This window comes from Artemia sp. Qi Xiang Cuo, chromosome 6 (assembly GCF_049724085.1).
Source record: "Artemia sp. Qi Xiang Cuo chromosome 6, ASM4972408v1, whole genome shotgun sequence".
Lineage (NCBI taxonomy): Eukaryota > Metazoa > Arthropoda > Branchiopoda > Anostraca > Artemiidae > Artemia > Artemia sp. Qi Xiang Cuo.
Window position 1 is genome coordinate 2,488,212 of NC_142799.1, and position 24,364 is coordinate 2,512,575.

Below are 24,364 nucleotides of genomic sequence, written 5' to 3' on the forward strand. Positions count from 1 at the left end.
AATATCTAAGATTCAAAATATTTAAACATTAAATATTACCAATTTCACGTCTTTCCCAAATTTTAACAGCTCATTCACTTATTTATGTAGCTTGTTTCTGCTATTGTAACGACCTCTTAGCTGAAACATTTCATTTGGAATACAATTTTATCTTTTAAAAGCAGGAATTCGAGGGTGATACATAAGTTGGTCTTCATGACTAATGCCTTGCCTATAAAGCAAGACAATCAGAAGACATATAATAATATCTAAGATTCAAAATATTTAAACATTAAATATTTTTAATTTAACGTCTTTCCCCAATTTTAACAGCTCGTTCACTTATTTATGTAGCTTGTTTCTGCTATTGTAACAACCTCTTAGCTGAAACATCTCGTTCGAAATACAATTTTATCTTTTAAAACCAGGAATTCGAGGGTGATGCATAAGTTTGTCTTCATGACTAATGCCTTGTCTATAAAGCAAGACAATTAGTAGACATGTAATAATATCTAAGATTCAAAATATTTAAAACATTAAATATTTCCAATTTCACGTCTTTCCCCAATTTTAACAGCTCGTTCACTTATTTATGTAGCTTGTGTGCTATTGTAACGACCTCTTAGATGAAAGATTTCATTTAGAATACAATTTTATTTTTTAAAACCAGGAATTCGAGGGTGATACATAAGTTGGTCTTCATGACTAATGCCTCGCCTATAAAGCAAGACAATTAGTAGACATATAATATATATCTAAGATTCAAAATATTTAAACATTAAATATTTCTAACTTCACGTCTTTTCCCAATTTTAACAGTTCGTTCACTTACTTATGTAGCTTGTTTCTGTTATTGTAACGACCTTTTAGCTGAAACATCTTATTCGAAATTCAATTTTATCTTTTAAAAAACATGAATTCGAGGGTGATACATCTTCTCTCTGTTCTACTAAAATGTTTCTTAAAAAAAAGAAAAAAACACACTGTGCGGACACAAAATTGAGATGCATATTATTCCATTAGATATCTAAAACTTTTTTACGAAAAATGCAGGAGATTTTCAAAGTTCTCAAGGATTTTTTTTATCACGCTGCACGATCTCATGTCCAAAAAAGTCTAAAAATCACATTTCCGTCCGTTGCCAAGCTACAGTTCGCTGAAAAAAAAATGCTAAAGTAGTTATTTTATTCTACAACACAGCCAGCAAACTATTAAAATACCTTCAGCTGAATACTCTCCATTATACTCCTCTATCTTTTCCCCTCCATTAAATAAAATAAGTGTTGGAAACCCAGTCACCATATGCTCTTTAGCAATTTCTACTTCTTTTGTTGAATCCACTTTTGCCAGAGGAATATTTAACTTTTTCAACTCCTTCGCTGCTTTCGCATATTCTGGCGCTAAAGTCTTGCAGTGTCCACACCAAGGAGCATAAAATTCTACTAGTATAGTTGGACGGGTCATTATCACATGGTTGAAGGTTTCACGTGTTAACATTATAACTTCATCTTCATCAACAGCTATGCGAAAGTTTCCTCCGACACCTTCAACAACTTTAATATCTAAAAAATAAAAAGGGAGTAATTTCAGACGATGTACGTGCTATCTAAAATCCATGCATGCTGCCTATTCAGTATGGGTAAATCAACTAAAGAAAGTTTATTCGAATGGAAGTTAATACCGAGTTTGAAATTTAAAACGAAACAAAATTGCTTCAGAGCTTCTGCAACATGTATCAAAAAAACTAATTAAAAAAAATCCTGATATTTACTTGTATTTTTAAAGATTTAAAAAACTGGTACAGAAAACGTGGAACCCACGCAAATACAGAAAGTTGTTTAATGAGCAGAAAAGTCCTTGAGTAACCTACAGAAAATCAAAACTATTTTATAAGGCTCTCAATAATCTTTCACCAGCCATGATTTTGATAAAGTTTAGCATACAATTAAAATTTTCAATAACCCTTAAGCATTTGGTTTTTGCGACTGAAAAGTCGTTAAGCAACACATAAACATGAAAGATTGATTTCTAAGGTGACTCATATGTCTCACTAACTGAACCGACAAGAGCTAGTAAAATAAATTTTCAGCTGTAGAAATGAGCTTAAATATTATTCGAAATCAAGGTGTGCATGATTTCTACGCTGTATGTATGAGCTACTCCAGTGCTGTAAATTAAATTAGGATTTCTACGCTGTATTAAATTCCTTCCTCTGTTCCTATCCTCGGAGAAGAAATCCTGCGTCCGTGGCTTCATATCCTTCGTGGCTACGTGACCCCGTGGTGTCAGAGTTGGTGAGTTAATCTAGCCAGAACCAAGAGTGCAAACAGCGCTACACATGAACATGAGAATTTTTACTACTACTAACTACTACTAACAACTCATCGCAACACCAAGCCGCCTGAGGCCAACACAGCTACGCACGCTCCTCCTCCCCCCCAATTGATTCAAAGCCTCCCTTTTTACACCCGCCCACGAAGTTCCCATTTCCTTTAAATCTTTCTTTATGACGTCCTCCCACCCGAGACGGGGACGACCTGCTTTCTGTTTAGCCCTAGATGGTTGGCCGAAAAGAACAATCTTCGGCAATCTGTCATCCTTCATCCGCACAACATGCCCTAAACACCTCAACCTTTCTTTCATTATATACCTAGAAATCGGTATTGAACCACATTTTTCGTATAGCCTAATTTTTGAAATACGGTCAGTCAGCCGGGTACCCAGAACAATCCTTAAGCAATTTCTCTGGAAAACATCTAGCAAATCTTCATCCGCTTTTCGGAGCGTCCATGCTTCAGAGCCATATTTGACCACTGCCATCACTGTAGCTTCTAATATTCTAATCTTGGTTTGCAGACTTATCTTCATATTCTTCCATACTTTTTTTAAGTGTGAAAAAACACCCTGAGCCTTGACTATTCTATTTTTAACATCTTCACTGCTCCCACCATCTTTACTAATAATACTACCAAGGTAAGTGAAGCTGTCCACCTGATCAATCTTTTCATTACCCAACGTCACCTTTTCATCTTCACTTATTCCTAGCCTTAGTGACTTAGTCTTCCTAACATTAATTTTCAAACCAATTCTAGCACCCTGAACTCGCAAAACCTCTAAAACTTCATTCATTTTGCTCACACTTTCATCTAGGATGCGTAAATCGTCAGCATAATCTAAGACCAGGAGATTTTTTCCTCCCCATTTGATTCCGTGGTCTCCCATTGCCTTTACTGTGCTCCTTAAGACAAAGTCCATCAAAATGCTCCATCTACATGGGGATAGAACAAAACCCAGCTTAACTCCTGATTTAACACCACACCAGCTGCTTACCTCATGTCCTACCTTACCCGCAGCAGTGTTATTCTCGTACATAACACTAATCACTTTAATGTATTTGTCTGGTATACCATACAAGGATAAAACCTTTACTAAAGCTCCTCTATCAACAGAATCGAACGCTTGCTCATAATCTATAAAACTGAGGACCAAAGGTGTTTGAAAACTTAGGCACTTCTCAAATATTAACCTAAGAGTGAAAATTTGGTCAACACATCCTCTACCTTTTCTAAAACCGCACTGCTTTTCTCTTAAAACCTTGTGTACGTTATCTCTCAGTCTAAAAAGTATCATATTACTAAGCAATTTGCTACCTACAGAGACCAGACTAATGCCTCGATAATTACCACACTCACTTTTATCACCTTTCTTATAAAGTGGCTTAATTAAGGTTTTCCTAAAATCGTTAGGTACTTCCCCTTTTTCAAAAATCATATTCATAATCTTCAATAACTTATTTCTAACCTCAGAGCCACCATATTTAAGAAACTCATTTACTACCCTATCAGCACCTGGAGCCTTATTATTTTTTATTCCTTTTAGTATTGTTGCTATTTTATCCTCACAAAACAAATCTTCCTTCACATCCAAGGTATCACAAACTTTTTCATTTTCCTCTATATTTTTTACTGTAACTCTATCTCGGTTAAGCAAGTTCTCAAAATGTTCGACCCATCTCGCTTTAGCTTTTTCCGTATCGCTAATTGCCACCCATTCCTATCTTTAACTGGGACAAGTCCGGATTGACTACTACCTCTCAATTTGTTAACGTGCCAGTACAATATTTTACTATTATGCCATCTAGCTGCGTCCTTTCATGAAAATTATAGCCTATAAAACACTACAACATTGCACTAGACCCTTAATAACGGATAATTTTTCTGGGTTTGCTTGTTTCGATTTTTTTTTTTTAAATAAAGTCTTTTCCTGCTAATGCTATTTATAATTGGCTGCCAAACCACAATATAATATTTACAGGCATAAATATAACATGAGTAAGAGGTAATAGACTTGAGACTGTTGGTGCAAGACAATGGGTTGCTAGAAGAATGTAATCTCGTCAAGTGTGAAAACCGTGTAGTGGACAAGATGGGCCCAAAATTGCAACTGTAAGTCCAGGAGACTTTTTGCTGTCCGAATCTAAGCCGGCGTAAGCTTTTTGCGTACAGACTTGAAAAAAAGTTATTTTTCTCTGATCTGCAAGGGGTAGAGCCCATTACTTGTTTTTAGACCATCACAACTCCAATGGTTTAAATAATAACCGTTTATGAAGGAGTTTGTTGAATATGCTCTTGGATTATTCAATGAGTTCAGAGTGAGTTGCCTATTTTTTTCAGGATAGGAAAAGAAGTTGAATAAAAATTGAAGACTTTTTGCACGAATTTTCTCACTCATTCCTACCTCAGAGGCCTACGACAAGTTAAGGATGTAGACATGATCAAAGAAGGCAATTATCTTACGCTGAATCCAGTTTACCTGGGTTTAAACACTGAAAATCGCCTATCTGATTTGAAGTCTGATCTTCAGATCACTGAAAACAGCTAAAGAGTGAAAAATATGGCCAGGAAATTCTCCAAAATAGCTTCCACATAAATCCAAAAATGCTTCCTTTTCCAAAGTGGAATTTGCAAATTTGTTGAGCTAGTGATCCAGCTTTTGCGCTTTCAGGGTCAGTCAAAACGCTACAGCCATTTTTTGCAACCTTTGGATGTCCCTAATGCAATAAACCAAACATTGAGAGAGGTTGGCGAAATAGATATTATTGCTCTGGAAATATTTTGCAAAAACTAGTGCACCGACAGACATAGGAAGTTTGAAAATGTTTTGCAAGTAGTCCGGTTTTTGCCTTGCTTATCATTTTATAATGCTAATATTTTTTATAAGTTTTTTAAATTAAGTTTTTTAAAAAGGATCAAAACTGAAAAGTGCAACCAAAGAGCTGGTTTTACGTTGTATGATACTATTCAAACAAAGTGAAGAATTAAGAGAAAGGGGGCAGGCCAACTAGTCCATGATTTACCCAAAAAGCATTTGAAACTGGTCAAATCCAGCATAACTGCTTCAGAATACTGAAGGCAATTTAGCATGTTGGAGCTGTTATATCATCCCCATATTGTGCAGTTCTTTCTTTATTTATTTAAAGCCCCTTATTGGAGATTGAACAGAATCTTTTTTCATACCTTAAGAACCTTAACTTAAACAACTTAATACCCTAAATCGTTCCTGAGATCTTGCTGGTACAGTCTTTTAATAACCTACACACAAATAATGTGTTTTGACTATGCTCAAAATTTTACGACTGCAAACAGTGCTTCTTCGGCGCTTCAATCACTTTTGATCCTTAAAAATAAGGTAAAACTTTCAATTTCCAATTGAATGAAACTTCTCCAAAGTTTGTAGACAAACTCCTTTACAAAGTGACTTGGTAAAAAAGAAAAGTACATTGAGGCCATATTGCTGTTTACATAAGCGTCGCTATAAGTCGGCTATCTAAAAAGAATATTATGATATATCGAGAAATATAAAATCCTAGGCATTTATTAGGCTCCTGATTGATCGTCAACGACATGGTCCTTTGTCAAAGATCTGAGCCAAAAATTATTACAATTCCTTTAATGTTTGATAAAATCTTATACAGTCACGTAGTATTGGATATTAGCAATTACAAAAGAGAGCATGTGGGTTATTGCATTAGTGAGTGAGCCTGACGCCTCAAAAAGTTCATTTGTATGCTATGCATTTCCAAGTCTTTGTGGACATTCAGGTAAATACAGAAGGGCTCGAGTTTGAAATTAGGAAACTCCTGCAAAAGTTCAAAAATTATAGACTCAAAATCATGCCGATACTCTAAAAAACTTTTAATAATTATAGCAAAGCATTCGTTTTTTTTTACAGGAACTTTGACGCTGGGTTGCCAACTGTCGACACAAAAAAAAGTGCAAATCAGAGACAAAAAAAAGTGCAAGTTGTTAAAAAAGAGTTCAAGTAAAAAAATTTGCATGTGCGCGGCTGCCGCCAAGCGTGCAGACCCTTCACTGTCCTGACCATTCTTACGTCATTTACAAATAATCATCAGTTAGCCTTCGATCAATAAATATATTACCTTTAAATTTTTCAAATATGTTTAAGATAAAGTTAGGGGGACTCCCTAATGAAATCAACCTCTAAAGAAAAGGTTAGATAATGATTGCCCTTCCTTTTTTTTAGCTTAAAAGATAATCATCCGTTGGAAATTTGCAGGTGTTTATTTTCATTGCTTAGATCTTTAACTGAGCTATAGTTCACTGCATCAAATGTTTAGTTAAGTTGTGTCTCCATTTTGTCCAAATGTTTTGGAAGGTATACCGTTTTTTATTTCGCTTAATACTTTTTCTATCATCATTTCATAAAAGAGTGTAAAGAGCAAATAATGGGAAAAAAGAGTGCAAATCCGGTCCGTTGTGTGAAAGAGTGCACTGAAAAAACAAGATTACATTTCTCACGAAAAATGTGCAAGTTGGCAACCCTGCAATGAATACGATTTTGCTTTATTTCGTCAAACGAGATATGCTGAGCACAAGTGACGCTCTTGAGCTACACCTTAAGTGAAGTAATGATGACAAAGATCTGAAAGATGTACTGCGTGGACCCAGCACAGAAGGTCATCTTAGCAGTGAAGGAGTTTCAGGGAAAGCAGATGAACAGTTAAAGCTGAGGTGCTTGGGGGCTATGTATAGAACTGATAAAGTATATGAGACAAGGGGTTCATCATAAAGATGAGAAACATCAGCTGCTGGAGTTCTTAGACGCAAAGTTAGGTGAATAGAATTATTGACTCTATAAGCCCTCTGACAACGAGATTTAGAAAACTCTTCAGGTAATGCGAGAGTCACATATAGTGCTCTAGAGACAGAATCGAAACCAGTGGCTAAACCTAATGTATACAGAAGATGATATGATTTAGAAGCCAGGGAGTGAGGAGCTAGTATGTTTTGTCAGACGTTAAGAATTTTGATAGTAATCCAAAATTCTCTGAGCTATGCAACCTCATGCTGAACTTGCGTTTGCTATTCCACTGAAACGTCTGAAAGCAAAAACATCGATTCTCTTATGTATGTCAAGCAAATTAGTGGATAGGTGGCATATCCCAGCAGAATTACTGAACAATTTTTTGAGGTGGTACTTCAAGACTGACGGCAACATTGAGCGTGAGGATATAAACGATAGATCCTATTTTGATCTGTTTCAGTGACTAGACGATAAAATGCCTATACTACCAGTTAACTAAAATACGGTTAAAGAAGTGAACTTTTGCTACTTTTTATTGTGAATGGTAAACCTTGTTGTATATTCTTATTATTCAAAAAATTTAATAATTCTCTTGTCGTAACAAATTTGACCTGTGGTCTAAATGACTTCAGAAAGACATTAATGTTTAGATTAATTAATTAAAAAAGTGTTTTCCACAAAATAAGTTTTTCAAAGAACAGTAAAGAGCTCCATTAAACGAAAAATGAGCAAAAATAAAATCAAATAACCTACCAAGCGTGAAACTACTAAAAATCAGCATCGATAAATAAATGAAACCCAAAACGAAAAGAAATTACAATAAATAGCCGAGTCAAACTCAAAACGAGCAGAAATTAACATGAGTAGGGCTCAAAACCCCTATGCCTCCCCTAGGCTAGAGCATAATTTGCACTTTATTTAAAAAAATATAAAGGTGTTTACTTTTATAATTTTAATAAATCAAATAATATTAACATTTTGATTAACAAATAAAAGTATTTGCATATTAAACTGACAATGCACATTCCATTTGTATTTTTTTCAGTACAGTGCAAATTATGTTCTGGCCTTGGGAAGGCATAGGGGTTTTGATCCCTACCCAACTTATGTTAATTTCTGCTCGTTTTGAGTTTGAATCGGTTATTTATTGTAATTTCTTTTCGTTTTGGGTTTCATTTATTTATCGATGCTGATTTGTGGTAGTTTGACGCTTGGTAGATTATTTTATTTTATTTTTTCTCATTTTCTGTTTAATGGACTTTTCTTTGAAAAACTCATTTTGTGGAAAAAGGTTTTTTAATTAATTTCTGTTCGTTTTATAGTGACATAGTCTTTTCAATGAAAAAGAAAATAATGGTTTAAATCTTTTTTTTTTTTTAAGACTTTATAGTTTGGCCTGCTATTTGTATGCCGGAGAAAATTTTTCAGCAATTTTTAACAACATGCACCCTTTTAAAAATCTAGACACAAATAGTAGTGTTTAATTTAGTTTCATACCTCCCCTAGTTGACCTGAAATAGTAAATTTGATATCATTCGCAAAAAAATATGTTTACTTTCTTTGAAAGCTTGCACACACTTACGCTATTTTGATTTGGTTAAATTTTAAGAGTAGAAGTAGCCCTGAAAGTTTAAATATAATACCCTCAGTCGATCTTGGAATACTGCTGAGATGCCTTAATGAGAATTAGCGTTAACAGATTGCATTTCGATTTAATCTTAACTTAAAACCTTTGCCCTGGGGACTCTGGGGGGTTTGCCATCCTTAAATAAATAATTTTCAGAACTTTCAACTACGTTGAATAAAATGGTTATCTCTAAACTTTGGTTGAATGTGTTTGGGGAAATGCTGGGCGTGAGAGGGGGGGTCAATTACTCTCCGCTAACTTTCGACTATTAAAATTACTGGTGAGCACATCGCTTTGTAACCTTCAAGCTAATATCGATCTCCTAAGTCGAGGTTATACTAATATTGGTCTGGTTATTAACCCTGCTAAAACAGAATTTCTTGTATTTGAACCCCCGCGTGCGCCGTCTGAAGTTGCCCGTCGCGAGGCTACCCGTGTTACCGTTGCAGGGCAAGTAGTACTTCCAAGCCGCAAGTTGAAGTACCTAGGTATCACATATGGAAGCGACCTCAGAAGCTCGCGTGCTCTTTTTGTTGACCAGGTTCTGTCGGGTTTTCGGTCTGGGTATGCTAGACTTGCAGCCCTGAAGTTTAAATTTAATAAGCATATCCTTGCTAGGTTGTATCGTGCCGTCGCTCTTCCCTTTGCTCACTACATCTCACCCGTTTGGCATTGGCTATCGAATTCGGATATGTTGCGAATCCGTTCAGGCTTTTGCAAATATTTAAAGTTTCTGCTTGGTCTGCCACTTTACCTCCGTAACACTGGTCTGCTAGAAAAGTATCATATACCTGATCCTGTTGAGTTCATGCCGAATTTTGAAAAACAAGCTCTCGTGAAACACAGGGCACTATTATTTGATTTCCCAGCGACTTTCTTGCTTGATAGTTGAAGTGTGATTTGTTTGTATTTAGTAGATTATTATGTTCGGTTGATTTGTTTTCGTCTTTATTTTCTCTTTTCTTTTGTTTTGCTCCGCTTCTTCATGCTTTTTTTTTATAGCGGGTTTGTAATAAATTATTATTATTATTATTATTAAAAAGGACTATTTCAATTTCCAAACAAATGAGCCCTTTTTGAAAATTTTACAACAATTTTCTATATAAACCTTATATCCCCCCAGGGCCTAACTTACAACCCATGCACTGAGGGCACTGAGGGGGGTTATCATCAAAAAGACCTAATTTCCAGAACTTTCAACTACTTTGAACAAAATGGATATCTCAAAAGTTTGATTGGATGTGTTCGGAGAAACGGTGGACGTGAGAGGGGGGTTAGTTGCCCTTCAATCACTTTCAACTATTAAGCCCTTTCAATTTTCAATTGAATTTTAAGGGTTTTCATCCTTAAAGACCTAAGTTCCAATACTTTCAACTACGTTGAATAAAATGGCTATCTAAAAATGTTTATTGGATGCATTTGGGGAAAAGGTGGGCGTGACATGGGGAAGGGGGGTTAGTTGCCCTCAAATTACTTTCGACTATTAAAAAGGGCACTAGCCCTTTGAGTTTCCAATGAAATGAGCCCTTTTCAAGTTTCTACGACAAAGATTTCAATAAAAACCTTAAATGCCCCCAGGGCATAACTTATAACCGTTGCCATGAAGACTGTGGGGGGAGTTTCCTGCTCAAAGTTATAATTTCCTGAACTTTAAACTGCGCGAAACAAAATGGCTATCTTAAAATTTTGATTGGATATGTTTGGGGAAATGGTGGGCGTGGAAAATGTGTTAGTTGCCTTCCAATCACTTTTAACTATTAAAAACGGCACTAGCCATTTCAATTTCCAATCGAATGAGCCCTTTTTAATTTTTCTACGTTAACGCGTTCTACAAAAACCTTATATGCCCCAAGGGCAAAACTCACAGCCCTTGCCGTGAGGGCTCTGGGGGAGTTTCACCCTCAAAAACATAATTTCTATCTGAAAATCAACAACGCTGAACAAAATAGCTATCTAAAAATTTTGACTGGATGTGTTTCGGGGAAAGGCGGGCGAGAGAGGGGGGTTAGTTGCCCTCAAATCACTTTCGATTATTAAAAAAGGCACTAGACCTTTGAATTTCCAATCGAATGAGCCCTTTTTCAAGTTTCTACGACAAAGTTTTCAAAAAAAAACTTATATACCCCAAGGGCATAACTTATAACCCTTGCCCTGAAGACTGTGGGGGGAGTGTCCTGTTCAAAGGTATAATTTCCTGAACTTTAAAATTCGAGGAACAAAATGACTATCGCAAAATTTTGATTGGATGTGTTTGGGGAAATGGTGGGCGTGGAAGGGGTGTTAGTTGCCTTCCAATTGCTTTCGACTATTAAAAAGGGCACTAGCCATTTCAATTTCTAATCGATAGAGCTCTTTTTGAAGTTTCTACTACAACGCGTTCTATAAAAACCTTATATGCCCCCAGGGCATAACTTACAACCCTTGCCCTGAGGGCTGTGAGGGGTGTCATCCTCTAAAACCTAATTTACAGAACTTAAAACTACGTTGAATAAAATGGCTATCTAGCAATTTTGATTGGATATGATTGGGGAGAAGGTGGGCGTGGGAGGGGGGTTAGTTGCCCTCCAATCCCTTTTGACTATTAAAAAGGGCACTAGCCCTTTGAATTTCCAATTGAATGAGTTTTTTTTAAGTTTCTACGACCACACCTTCTATAAAAACCTTATTTGCCCCCAGGGCATAACTTACAACCCTTACCCTGAAGGCTGTGGGGGAGTGTCCACCTCAAACACAAAATTTCTATGTGGAAATCAACTATGCTTAACAAAAAGTCTATCCCAAAACGTTAATTTGACACATTTCGGGAAATGGTGGGCCAGGAAGGGGTGTTAATTGCCTTACAATCACTTCCGACTATTAAAATGGACATGATCAAAATCGATTTCCAACTACATAGACCCCGCTTGGAGTTTCTACGACAACTTCTTCGATACGAAGTGCCCTGCTCTAAAGGAAAAAAATAATAAATAATACATTGTGCCAACATCGTTCTTATATGCCCTCAGGGCATAATATATGCCCTCAGTGCATAAATAGCTATCTCAAAATGTTAATTGGATGTGTTTGGGGGAATGATAAGCGTGGAGGGCAAGGGGACTAGTAGCCCTCCAATCGCTTTCGACTGTTAAAAGGGAACTAGCCCTTGGAATTTCCAATCGAATAAGCCTTTTTTGAAGTTTCTACGACAACGCCTTCTATAAAAACCTTATATGGCCCCAGGACATAACTTACAACCCTTGCCCTGAAGGCTGTGGGGGTGTGTACTCCTCAAAAAATAATTTCTATGTGGAAATTAACTACGCTGAACAAAATGGCTATCTCAAAATTTTGATTAGATATATTTCGGGAAATGGTGGGCGTGGAAGGGGTGTTAGTTGCCTTCCAATTACTTTCGACTATTAAAAAGGGCACAAGCCACTCCAATTTCCAATTGAATGAGCACTTTTCGAAGTTTCTACGACAACTTTTTCGATACGAAGTGCCCTGGTCTAAAGGGGAAAAAAAATAAATAATACATTGTGCCACCATCGTTCTTATATGCCCTCAGGTCATAACTTAAAACCCTTGCCCCGAGGGTTGTGGGGGAGTGTCCTCCTCAAAAACATATTTTCTATCTGGAAGTCAACTACGCTGAACAAAATGGCTATCGCAAAATTTTGATTGGATATGTGTGGGGGAATGATGAGCGTGGGGGGGGCCGCCCAGTTGCCCTCCAATCACTTTTGACTATTAAAAAGGGCACTAGCCACTCCAATTTCCAATCGAATGAGCCCTTTTCGAAGTTTCTATGACAACTCATTCGATACGAAATGCCGGGTATGGAGGAAAAAAAAAATACATTGTGCCCACATCGTTCTTTACTTAGGCAGCACTATCGCGCTGCCTATGATAATGGCTGCAAATTCAACATTGTTTGGACACTACTTTCTGGCCAAAATTTCTAAATCCAACCCTTTTATGAGGCAACTAAATAATGCCTGAAACCATGCTGATTCGAAAAACCGTGCGGTTAGCAAATGAACTCAAGTCAGGGAAAAAGTGGAGCAACTTGGAAAACTTTGTAACTTTTTGAACCATAACCTATTTAAAAATACATATTTTAATAACTCTATTGGCAAATGATAAACCATAGATTCTGATTGCGTTTCTCTCGAGCCAATGTAAGATTTTTATACTTTTAAAACTGAAAATGCTCGAATTTTATTGAATCTACAATAAAAACGTGTGATCACCCATGCACAAGCAACTACAATATTTTACACATCTCACAATCGTAAAATGAGAGTGATAAAATTTTAGACAAACAAGTTTTCTTAGAGGGATGCTAAAAGTGTCCCTTTTTGAAAATTTTGGATCGTTAACCCGGAAATTTGGGCAGCTCTGGTTCGTCTGTGTTATTCTTAAACAGGTTCCCAAAAAGATTTGTTAGACATTTTTTGTGTATTAACATTTGAAAAACTTATTCTGGTACATTTAATGATATTTTTGAATAAGTATCTAAGATAAACTGCTGAATTTGATAGGAGAAATCGTTTTCGATCCTCAACAGTGCCAATTTAGTATATAAAGCAAATAGTGCCTGTCAAAACGTATCAGAAATTTAATAAGAATTTCATCGTGAATGCTTTAACACGGGAAGGAAGAAAGGCCGCGTATGGCAAAATTTGAAAAAGTATTTTAGAAGCCCTGTCTAGCCTGACCTTATACTATTTCCAAGATATGTTTTAAAGACAAATATCTTACAATGTATGATAACAGATTGCAAGTAGTAACCTATCAATATATATCAAAGATACATGAAAAAATACATGGGATTGCACAAGAATATGCAATACAGTATCACGTGGACATTTTAAAAAAAATCTGGCAAACCTTTACCTATAAAGTGGTCAAACACGCTTTGAGAGTATGGTTGTGATTGTATAAGACAACCAGACTGATTTTTTGTTATTGATATCAAGTGTACAAGAATATACAGTGTGGTTTCACGTGGACATTGCAAAAAAGCTGGCAAACCTTTACCTATAAATTGGTCAAACACGTTTTGAGAGTATAGTCAAGGTTGTATAACACAACCAGACTGGCTTTTTTTGTTATTGATATCAACTGTACAAGAATGTGCAGTGTAGCTTCACGTGCACATTTAAAAAAAACTGGCAACCTATAAAGTGGACCAACATGTTTTGACAGTATAGTCAAGATTATATAACACAAGCAGAGTGGTTTTTGAGCAAACATCCGTTTTTAAGGGCCAATCAGAGACAGCGGAGGTTGCTCAATATACGATAACTTGATTGGTGATTGGTTACAAATAAAAGGCGTGATTTTTTATTCGGCCTTGAGATTTTGTATAAAATGCTCATACCTTACGATTAAATTTTCATAATGATTTAACATATCATAGGTAATGCATTAAATATTATTGACTTTGAAGTTATGCCTACTTCGAATTATAATGTGAGTACAGCGTAGTAAATTTCTTAATTTATTTCCAAATAGAATAATTTTACCCTCTCTCTAGTAAATTCAAATTTCAGGGGGCATAGCCCTCCCCCCAACAATACAAACCCTACAATATGATGATTATAGTTGCTAGAAAACGTAAAATGAGCACTTTTTTCTATTTTGTAAACCTCATCCCCCCTCCCCTCCTCTGTTTACGAGTTTAATTCATTAGATTTAGTTCTTTTCCTTCAAAAATGTCAGTTTCCTCATTCATTCTATTAAAATGCGCTTTCTTTATCTGCTTAAATAGAACCATCTGTGTTACAAGAAAGGGTCAGTTTTGGAAAACAGACTTCGCACGCTCGTGTTATCACATAGATTAATAACCCATGTGTTTGTCTAATTCAAGACACTTTGAAAATAGAGATAAAGTTGTTATTAAAATCGTTAATTAAAAGAATACTACACTAAACTTAGAATTTATATACATCCAAATCGTATTCAAAATATTTTCTTGGGAAGAAATTTAAGTTTTGTATAAAAAGGACATAGAGCACTACAAATATCACAATTGACTTTAGGGGGTAATTTATATTATGGGAAGATGTTTTTGAAATCCTCCTTTGCCCCAAACTCAAAATTTTCCAAAATTCTACATTAGAAGCTTTTTAAATATTTCTAAAGCGCTAATAGATATAACATTACAAATTTCAGAATCGACTTTAGGGTTGGGGTAATTTATGTTATGGGAAGATGTTTTTGAAATCCCCCTTTGCCCCAAACTCAAAATTTTTCAAAATTTTACTTTAGGACCTTTTTTAAATATTTCTAAAGTGCTAATAGATATAGCGTTACAAACATAAAAATCAACTTTAGAGGGCAATTTATCTGTAAAAGACGGGTTATTATTTCCTCGCTAAATTTTTCTTCTTTTTTTAAGGATGAGGATTCCTGCAATTACTCTCACCCTGAAAAGAGAGCAAGATGGAACGATACCATATCGATGCAAGCTGCAAGGCCTTCCATCATCAGATATGCTAGTTCCATTACAAGTGCTCTGGACCAGCCAAAGACCACATAACTTTTAATGCCAGGACCCTCTCATGCCAGTGTCAGCTCTGCGCAAACGTCTATGCAACCTGATAGAAAATTCAAGAAAGAATGGATGGCTTCACATAATGAATAAGCACCGTCTACTGAAGATCATGAGGCCACCCCCCTTCATGCTTTGCCAGGGACTTCAGGCATGCCAGTGCAGTCTGAATTTGGAAATGTAGGTATTTTACCTCTACCTTCTACCTGGTTATAGAAATATCTACCTATTTCTTTCCATCATTTCTTTTAGTCTTTTCTTTTCAACACTCTAAGAGTGTATGTCAGAGATATTAAAATATTAATCCCTCTCCCCCAACCATTGTTTTAAATTTCTCTGCTCCCCTCAGAGATAGCTGAATATAATGTAATTTTTTTTGATTGTCAAAGAAATCACTCTTTTGCTTCTTTCTGAACTTTCTGGGGGGGGGGGAGGCAAGTATTTACTTAAAGTTCTATTTACATTAAGTTCTGAGGGAGGTGTAAAAATGATACTTATTCAATATCCGGGTAAACATACGAGTAGAAATGCTTCAGGATAAATAGGGTATTGCATCTTTCTGAACTTTCTGGGGAGGGGGTGGGGTGGAGGCAAGTATTTAGTTTAAATAATGCAAGGAGGGGGGAAATTGAGTTTTGAGGGTGGGGTGGAAAATTGAACATGTTTTTTTTTAACTTTATAAAATAGTAAAACAAGTATTTACTTAAATAAGGCTAGGAGGGGGAAATTGAGTTTTGAGGATGGGATGAAAAATGATACTTATTCAATATCCTGGTAAACATACGGCTAAAAAGGCTTCAGCATAAATATGGGTATTGCGTCTTTCTGAAGTTTTTGGGGTGGGGTGGAGGCAAGTATTTAGTTTAAATAATCCTAAGAGGAATTGGGTTTTGTGGGTGGGGTGAAAAATGGTACTTATTCAATATCCTGTAGACATACGACTAAAAATGCTTCAGCATAAATATGGGTAGTGTGTCTTTCTGAACTTTCGGGGGGGGGGGAGGCAAGTATTTAGTTAAAATAATGTTAGGAGGAATTGAGTTTTGTGGGTAGGGTGAAAAATGGTATTTATTCAATGTCCTGGTAAACATACAACTAGAAATGCTTCAGCATAAATAGGGTATTGCGTCTTTCTGAACTTTCTGGGACGGGGGGTGGGGTGGGTATTGTGGAGGCAAGTATTTAGTTTAAATAATACAAGGAGGGGGAAATTGATTTTTGAGGGTGGGGTGGAAAAATGAACATGGTTTTTTTTTAACTTTATAAAATAGTAAAACAAGTATTTACTTAAATAATTCTAGGAGGGGGGAAATTGCGTTTTGAGAATGGGGTGAAAAACGGTACTTATTCAATATCCTGGTAGACATACGACTAGAAATGCTTGAGCATAAATATTGGGTATTGCGTCTTTCTGAACTTTCTGGGGAGGTGTGGGGGCAAGTATTTAGTTAAAATAATGCTAGGAGGAATTGAGTTTTGTGAGTGGGGTAGAAAAAAGAACATTTTATTATAGCTTTATAAAATAATGGTTATTTCACATAGAAAATAAACCCATTTTTCTATAGATTAATGAATTAGCAGCGCCATCTTCATTGGGTCATGAAACATCAACGTTTAGTGGACCTGAAGCAATTCTAGCACCACCAATGGAGTTTAGAGATGAACCTACGCTAGTTCTAGACATTATGGAATGGCATAGGGGTTTTCTAAATGATTGTTTTGGGGACATGGCCAGCCTAGACAATTTAACTTGTGACATTGACATGGTGGAGGACCCGGAATGGATAGATAGATTTATGCGAGAGCATTTAGGCAATGTTAGTAGTGCATCTGAAAAGGGTCCTCATAAAGAAATTCTGTTACAGGACAATACAGGCTGGCTTGATCACCTATCCCCAAACACCCTGGAATACATACTAACAGACTTAGAGGACTTCATTCCGTCTCCATCCATTGCAATTGAACAGACTGGGGGTGGTGCTATTGACAATTCTATGTCACCCCTCCCCCCACCATTCCGCTTAATGTTACATCTAGTACTAGTAGTAGTAGCAGTAGTAGTAGTAGTAACGGTATAACAACAACAACAACACAAGTATCTCGTCTTCCAGATTTTTTTCTTTCCAACTCTGCCTTGCACCACACAAAGGTCTACAGCGCCAAATTCGGTGACCTATTTAACTCTCTAGTGTCAGGGGATATAATAACAGAACCCCAGGCCATTACACATTTATATACTAATAAGATTTGAGCCATTCTTGAACAACATATGGGGGGGTGGGGGTGGGGGTCAGTTTAAAAGCATCAATATATAAATGTGTATATAAATATTTTTTTTTTAAATGAAAATGCGAGCGAGCTGTATTTGAAATAATTGCACACAGAGATGTTGGCAATTCGCCCGCATTTATCAAATTATGAGGAGTTTTTTCTAAATTGAGTTAATAGCATTAAAACTAAGTGGAAAAATTATAGTGAGGGGGGTAGTGGGTCGATGGTTTTATTTATTGAAATTTTAAATTTTAATTTTTGTAGATTTAAAAAGGATTTTATTTGACGCGGTGGGGCTGGGGAGAGGGCTATAGTTTGAAAATATCATTCAGATTTAGGAGGGATGTCGGGGGGTACAACGAATCTGTTTCGATACGAGGCTACAGTGTTTCAAGTATGCATTTTTAATTGCTGCATACAGACTTCTTCATATAGATGTATATAAGAAAAAGTTGGATGAAATGGCAGTTAATGGTAGGGAGGGTTAAAAGTACCCCATAGTAGATTTTAATTGTTTAAATGGTCAATTTCCCGTGACACTAAAAGGAATAGATATTTTCGAGCGGGCTAATGCACATTTAAAGATTGGTGTCACGGTGTTACAGTATGAAACAGAATTTGAGGAGGGTCACCGTTCTAATAAGAAGGGGGTATTATTTCCAGAGAGGATTTCTTCAATTGAATCAGTGGAACATTGGGTGTGGCTTTTATACACTCCACCCACAGACCCTGATTCAATTGGTCATTTTAATCCAATTACCGATATTAGTAGGGTTCTATGTGAGGGTAAAAAGCGGAATGTTGTGTGTTATTACTGCCCAACATGCCTCTTAAGATTTCGCTCTGATTTAAAGTTAAAGCATCACATGAAACACTAAACGTCATGGATACCAGGCTGTGGAGACGGTAAGTGGAGATAGAGCGATCTTATGTTTTACAAATTTCCAAAACACGCTCCTGCAGAGCAATAAGATCTTTTTAGACTGCGAAGCGAAACTCATAGACGTGAAGGATTCGTCAAATCCAAATCGTGTTCAAATACATGAAGCCATAGGGGTCTCTTACACTCACGCGCAACGAGATTCCAATAATACCATGCAAGTGCTGGATGTAGTTGAGATGTTGGGTGACGGTGAAGACTGCGTGTGCTTGGCATTGGTCAGTTTAATCAAAACAGCGAACAGTGTAATTTCGCACCTTCGTTACACAAACTATTCTATACTCCTATCACCAGATGATATAAAGGCTTTTAAAAATCGTAAAATGTGTTGAGTTTACTAGGGAGAAATTGATGATGGTGTTGGGACTGGCGGAGAGAAGGAGGGTGATCGAACATGATCATTTGTGGCAGGAAATTACATCGGGGGGAGTAACTTTAGGGGGGAAGCACATCAGTCGTGCAATTTAAACGTTAGACAAGAATATTTCGTACCTGTTTTTATACACAATTAAAATTACGACTTAAAGTTTATTCTACCGGCATTGGCCCGCATTGCCAAGGGTGGAGTTGTAGATGACGCATGGATAGATGGTTCTTTTTCATATAAAATCATACCCAAATCATCGGAGAAGCTACTGCTGCTAGAATTCATGTGGAAAACAGTTGACAAGGGTAATACGTGCCTGAATAAAATTTTTTTTTGAGACTCTTTCAGCTTCTTCCCCAAATCTTTAAGTCAATTGACTCAGGTACAGAAAATTAACAATTTCTATAGCTTCTCCCTTCTCAAACAGCGCTTCCCCGATGATTAAATGTATGATTTATTAACATGTAAGGGTATATATTCATATGACTATTACAACTCTGCCTCGAGGCTAGATGAGGTGTCATTACCGCCCATTGAGGCTTTTTACAGTTCTCTTACTGAGAGTGAGTGAACCACTAGCGACTACGAATTTGCTAAGAGGGTTTTGGCAAAGGGCGGATGTAAAAGTGGGTGGGATTATTGTAAACTATACTTGGCCAGTGACGTACTCACTCTTCTGGACATTGTGTGCAAAAATATGGATAGAATCTATGGAGAATTTTTGTTGGATTTAGGTTATTTTTTTCCACTCCTCATCCGGTGATGGAATGTTTACTTTAAATCAGCAAAGGTGAATGAGGTCTGATGATCGATCTGGATCATCATCTGTCTGTGGAGAGATCAATGAAGGGTGGGCATGTTTTTACGGGGACCGTATCATGAAAACTGATCCGACCGGACAGCACACCGATGAAAAGTCGGACGCAGTTTATTTGGATATGAATTCTCTTTACCCATCGGCAATGTCTCACTACTCTTTTGCCGTGTGGAAATTATAAATGGCTTGACAATCCATGTGCCTCAAATTTCCCCGACATTGCTAGTGTTGAGGAGAATGGGGAACAGGGATGGTTTTTTTAAATTGACGGTGAAATACCCATGGAAATCCATGACTCGGTAAAAGACTTTGTTTTTCCTTGCATAAATAGACCGGTGGGTAGGGACTCTCTGAGCCCCTACAATTTATCTTTAGTAGATGATGGGAGTATGCACTGGATGCTTTCAAAACAAAAACTAATTGCCGACCTCAACCCGAAACAGAATATCGTTGTTCATCACGTGCTATTGAAATGGATTGTGTCCAATGGTTTCAAGGTTACAAAGATTCATAGAGCCCAAAAGTAAAGACAAAGAAAAGTAAAATAGTAGTTAAAAAATAAAAAGTCCAGCAAAAACAAGCAAAATAAAAAGTCCATGTCCAGAAACAAGATTTTGGGAGTCACAATTTCAGTTTCGGCTGGAATTCCAGTTTTTGGTATAAATTCTCTTCCATCTTGAGCAGCAGCCTTTGAAAAACATAATGTCTTAGCTCAGGGTACCCAACGCGTCTTTTTAGTGTGAAGACTATCATTATTGACCACGAGTTTTTGGTGTTTTGTTTTTTGGTGAAATAATGGGGATTTTTGGTGATTTGCTTGGTGAAAAACTGGTGATTTTTGGTGATTTCTTGGTGAAAAACTTGTTTTTTTATTTGGTTGTGGTGGCAACCCTGTCTATGATTCAAGATTCCCAGGACTTTAATTTGCATCTCTAGTTTATTATACAATTTTTTAAGGGTTGAACCTATTCTTGGCAAACCCTAATATTACCTGACAAGGCTATTTGTCAAGTTTTGGACTGTATGTTCAGTATTTAGGTGTAGAGTGCAACATATTTCCAATAATCATGGTAATTATTTCAGCGCAGGGCTAAATCACTTTTTAAGTTAGCTGAGATGGGCGATACTCTAGGTGAGGTAAGATTCTAGCTGAGAAGCTTTTCACTATCTTGGAAAATAGTTGCATTAAGAGAATGAAAGTTTTAGGAACTAACTCAGACCCTAAATTTTGTGCCGGGAAGGGTTTTTCTAGCTCCAATTTCAACTCCTTTTCTTTTTGACGTAATTCCTTCAATTACGTTTTTTCCCACATTAACCACATTGCCTCTCTATTATGAACATATAAGCGTTCAAATGGGGATAAACCCATTTATTAGACATTAAAAACAGGTAGAATAGTCTGGATTATTCGACCACATATACAGCGTTCGTCAACAACTGAAACAATAAAGTATTAAAATTAAAACAAACATATTTATACAGAACAATATAATAACTTCCATTTGATTCACCAGATTTGTCTTAGCGGGTTTAAAACTGGGTTCATCGTCATATATGGGGAGATGTGACCAATCCAAAATATAACCATAAACTCAAAAACATTCTTATAGCAATTAGAAGAAGATAAAGATTTTACCTCCTTCATTAGAATTCAAATTTAACTTAGGCAACATCAAAGAATAAATTTTACAGTTCAAAATTATGGATGAACCCAGTTATTGAACTACCTCATTAGTAAGTATCTATTGAATTTGCCGGGACATATAGCAATCTCTATGTTATTTGCCGGGACGTATACACCTTTTCAAAGAGATTCAGAACTCCCTCACATGGTATTATACTTCTGGTCCATCTTGTGCTAGTTGGGAATTGCGTAATATGTTATGAAGGACAAGTTTCTGACATAATTTATGTAGACTAGATTTCTACTTCATAATATATATGGTATAGGTGCCTTTTAGGGTAAATCCGTGTCAGAAAACCAGTGTCTCTTGTTTAGGTGTTAATATATTCAGTTTTTTTTTGTATAAATTCAAGTTTCAAATTATAATTTTATACAGTTTGAACACTTCATTCGTTCTATCGATATCTATATTTTACGATCATTTACATTGATAGAGATATGGAATCTTCTAAGCGACTTCTTGTGAGTAAAATTTTCTTATATTATAATAAAAAAGAAATCTATTTTTGTCTCGCCATTAAGTTAAGGAAGAATTTCCTTTACCTCCCTTACTTACGCTTTTTTTCACCGTGTTGTTAGCTCTTTTAAAAAGGTTTCCTATGTTAATTAAACAGTCCATTTGTTTCAATTTTAGTAAATATTCAAAAAAGAGGCAGGTTCACATTGATTTTGGCTCATTGTATATGAAAAATTAAAATAGAATTTGCATATTAGTTTTGGCAGATTTAATCCGGATATGAAGGGTCACCCCCTCCTCAATATCATGCTCTTTACTGCTTAGCTGTTATCATGCTTTTAGCTGTTAGCGCTTTCAAAAAAGCTTCCTATTCTAATTAAAAAGTCCCTGTTTTTTTTCTTCAAATTTCGGTAAATATTCAAAACAGGGCTAGTCAGTTTCGCTATAAAATAATCAAATCGCTTTTCATCCTTCCACTTGAAAAGGATGTTAATATTCAAACAGGGCGGGTAGTTTCACCAATAAAATAATCAAATCGCTTTACGTTCTTCTACCCGAAAAGGGATGTTCTCTCACTATTCGATTAAGAGCATGTTTACAAATTTGTTGGCTAAATGGCTTTTCTCAAAATTGAGTTACGAATTAACTTACGAATTAACTTACATAACGAAACTTCTATATTTATATGTTTTTATCACATGTATTAAGGAGTTTACCCCTAGTCAATACCTCGCTCTTTACGCTAAAGTTCTAATTTTGTTCAAATCATGAACTCTTGAATCACAACGGCCGGCTAATTAGAATAGATACCTCTTTTGAAAGTGCTAAAAAAAAAACTTTAGCGTAAAGGGGTGAGATATTGACTAGAGGGCGACCCCCTTCATATACTTAATAATTTTTTGGTTTAGGTTATGTCTAGGAGTCTTCTTTCTTCCTTTTTTCTGTGATTTTAAGTATTTCACAATTTAGGTATATAAAGTTTTAAAAGCTTTGGATAAAAAAAAAATAAGATCTATAATTGTCAACTTTTTGTGTTTGGTACTATGGAATTGAAAGGCCCAGTGCCCTCTATTAATATTCTGAATAAGTAAAAATTGAAGTAGCTAATTAAATTGTGTCATTTTTTTAACTTTTGGGGGTTTGGTACTGTGGTATTGAAGGGGAAGTACCCTCTCATAAGCTAAATAGTTTGAAAACTGAAAATGATTTTTATTTTAGAATGCTGTTGATCAGTCATCGCAGCAAAAGCGTGCAAAATTGGATGAAACTTAGGATAACACCGAGACAGGATTAATCGAATCATTGAATGCAATCAGGCCAACTGTAATTTGCCTCGCACTGCATTCCAAAGGAGAGAAGGAATCTGGCAACCTAGCTGTGATTTTCGACGTAAGTTTTTAAATAGATATTCTGAAAATATTTTAATAATTTAGCAAATCGACTCCTTATATGCTTGCGGTGAATAATTCTATTTCGCGATTGACGTGTAAAAATTTGCGGCACAATACAACTGAATTAGCATGCATATATTTGGGGTAATGAGATACAGGAGCCTTCTGGGTGTTACAATTTTATAGGCATGTCAGCTTCATCTATGCTTGAGTTTTCTTTGAAAAATTTATTTTGTAGAAAAAGTGTTTTTAATTAATTCTTTATGAACGACGTCTGAAACACAAGGATAGTTCAATTAGAACAATAAGTAACTTTTTTTGAATATCCATCTTCGATATTCAACCGATTTTTAATGTTTAAATTTTTGTGTTAATTTAATGGCTCTTATTTCTAAAGTTCAACGCGGCACCAGTGACAAAACGGAATACTGGGTACTTGTCTGTTAAACAAAAAACATTCAAAGGAATGAAGTTGTATTAATCCTAATGAAATATATCAAAACATGATGATAATAATGTAGAAAAAAAAATATGGAAATCAGGCCACGTAGAACAAATTAAATTAAATACCTAACCCCCTAACCATCTCTATATATCCGATAGACAATTAATATATGCATGCATCGTAGTTTTTCTCGCTCAGAACAAGACAATTATCACTGAACCCCCAAAGGGAAATCAGTTTCTGTCCAGATCGTACACAGTGTAATTCTAGAGTGTGTTTCGTTTATGTGACAAGTTCCGGGTAATGTTTGAAGAACTTCATAATTTTTGAAACAATCAAAAGAAAGATAACAGTGAAGGCTACTTTAATAATAAAAGTTGGTACAAGATTCGTCATCGGGGGGGGATATTTACCTAAGCTTTAATTCTTAAATCGTTTGTAAATTTTTAAAAGCTTTTCCTTGAAAAGAAAAATTGTGTTCGTGGAACTGGTAAAACCACTCTCAATAGGTTTCAATCACGAAGAAACAAAAAAACATTGCTTACTATCAAAAGCAAGCTGATATTCATTAATCAAAATTTTTGTCAGGAATTATGCGTTAACAACCAGAAATTCAATCTCCATGAATTTAGTAAAAAAACAATTGTTATGATTAGTGAAGCACAAATTGCACTAATTATTTTCATTATTATCTTATTCAGTTAATAATCATAGTTGCTGCAAGAGTCGCCATCGGGGTTCTCA

At 35.9% G+C, this 24,364-nt stretch overlaps 1 protein-coding gene across 1 annotated transcript in view; it reads right to left on the reverse strand.

The window, feature by feature from the left end:
• Positions 1–24,364, reverse strand: part of LOC148950790 (putative protein disulfide-isomerase A4) — a 112,560-nt gene that overhangs the window by 64,186 nt on the left and 24,010 nt on the right. The window contains exon 2 of the mRNA XM_089090460.1: positions 1,200–1,541. Coding sequence (XP_088946586.1) covers positions 1,200–1,476 — 277 coding nt within the window. The 5' untranslated portion in view covers positions 1,477–1,541. The remainder of the gene's footprint in view (positions 1–1,199; positions 1,542–24,364) is intronic.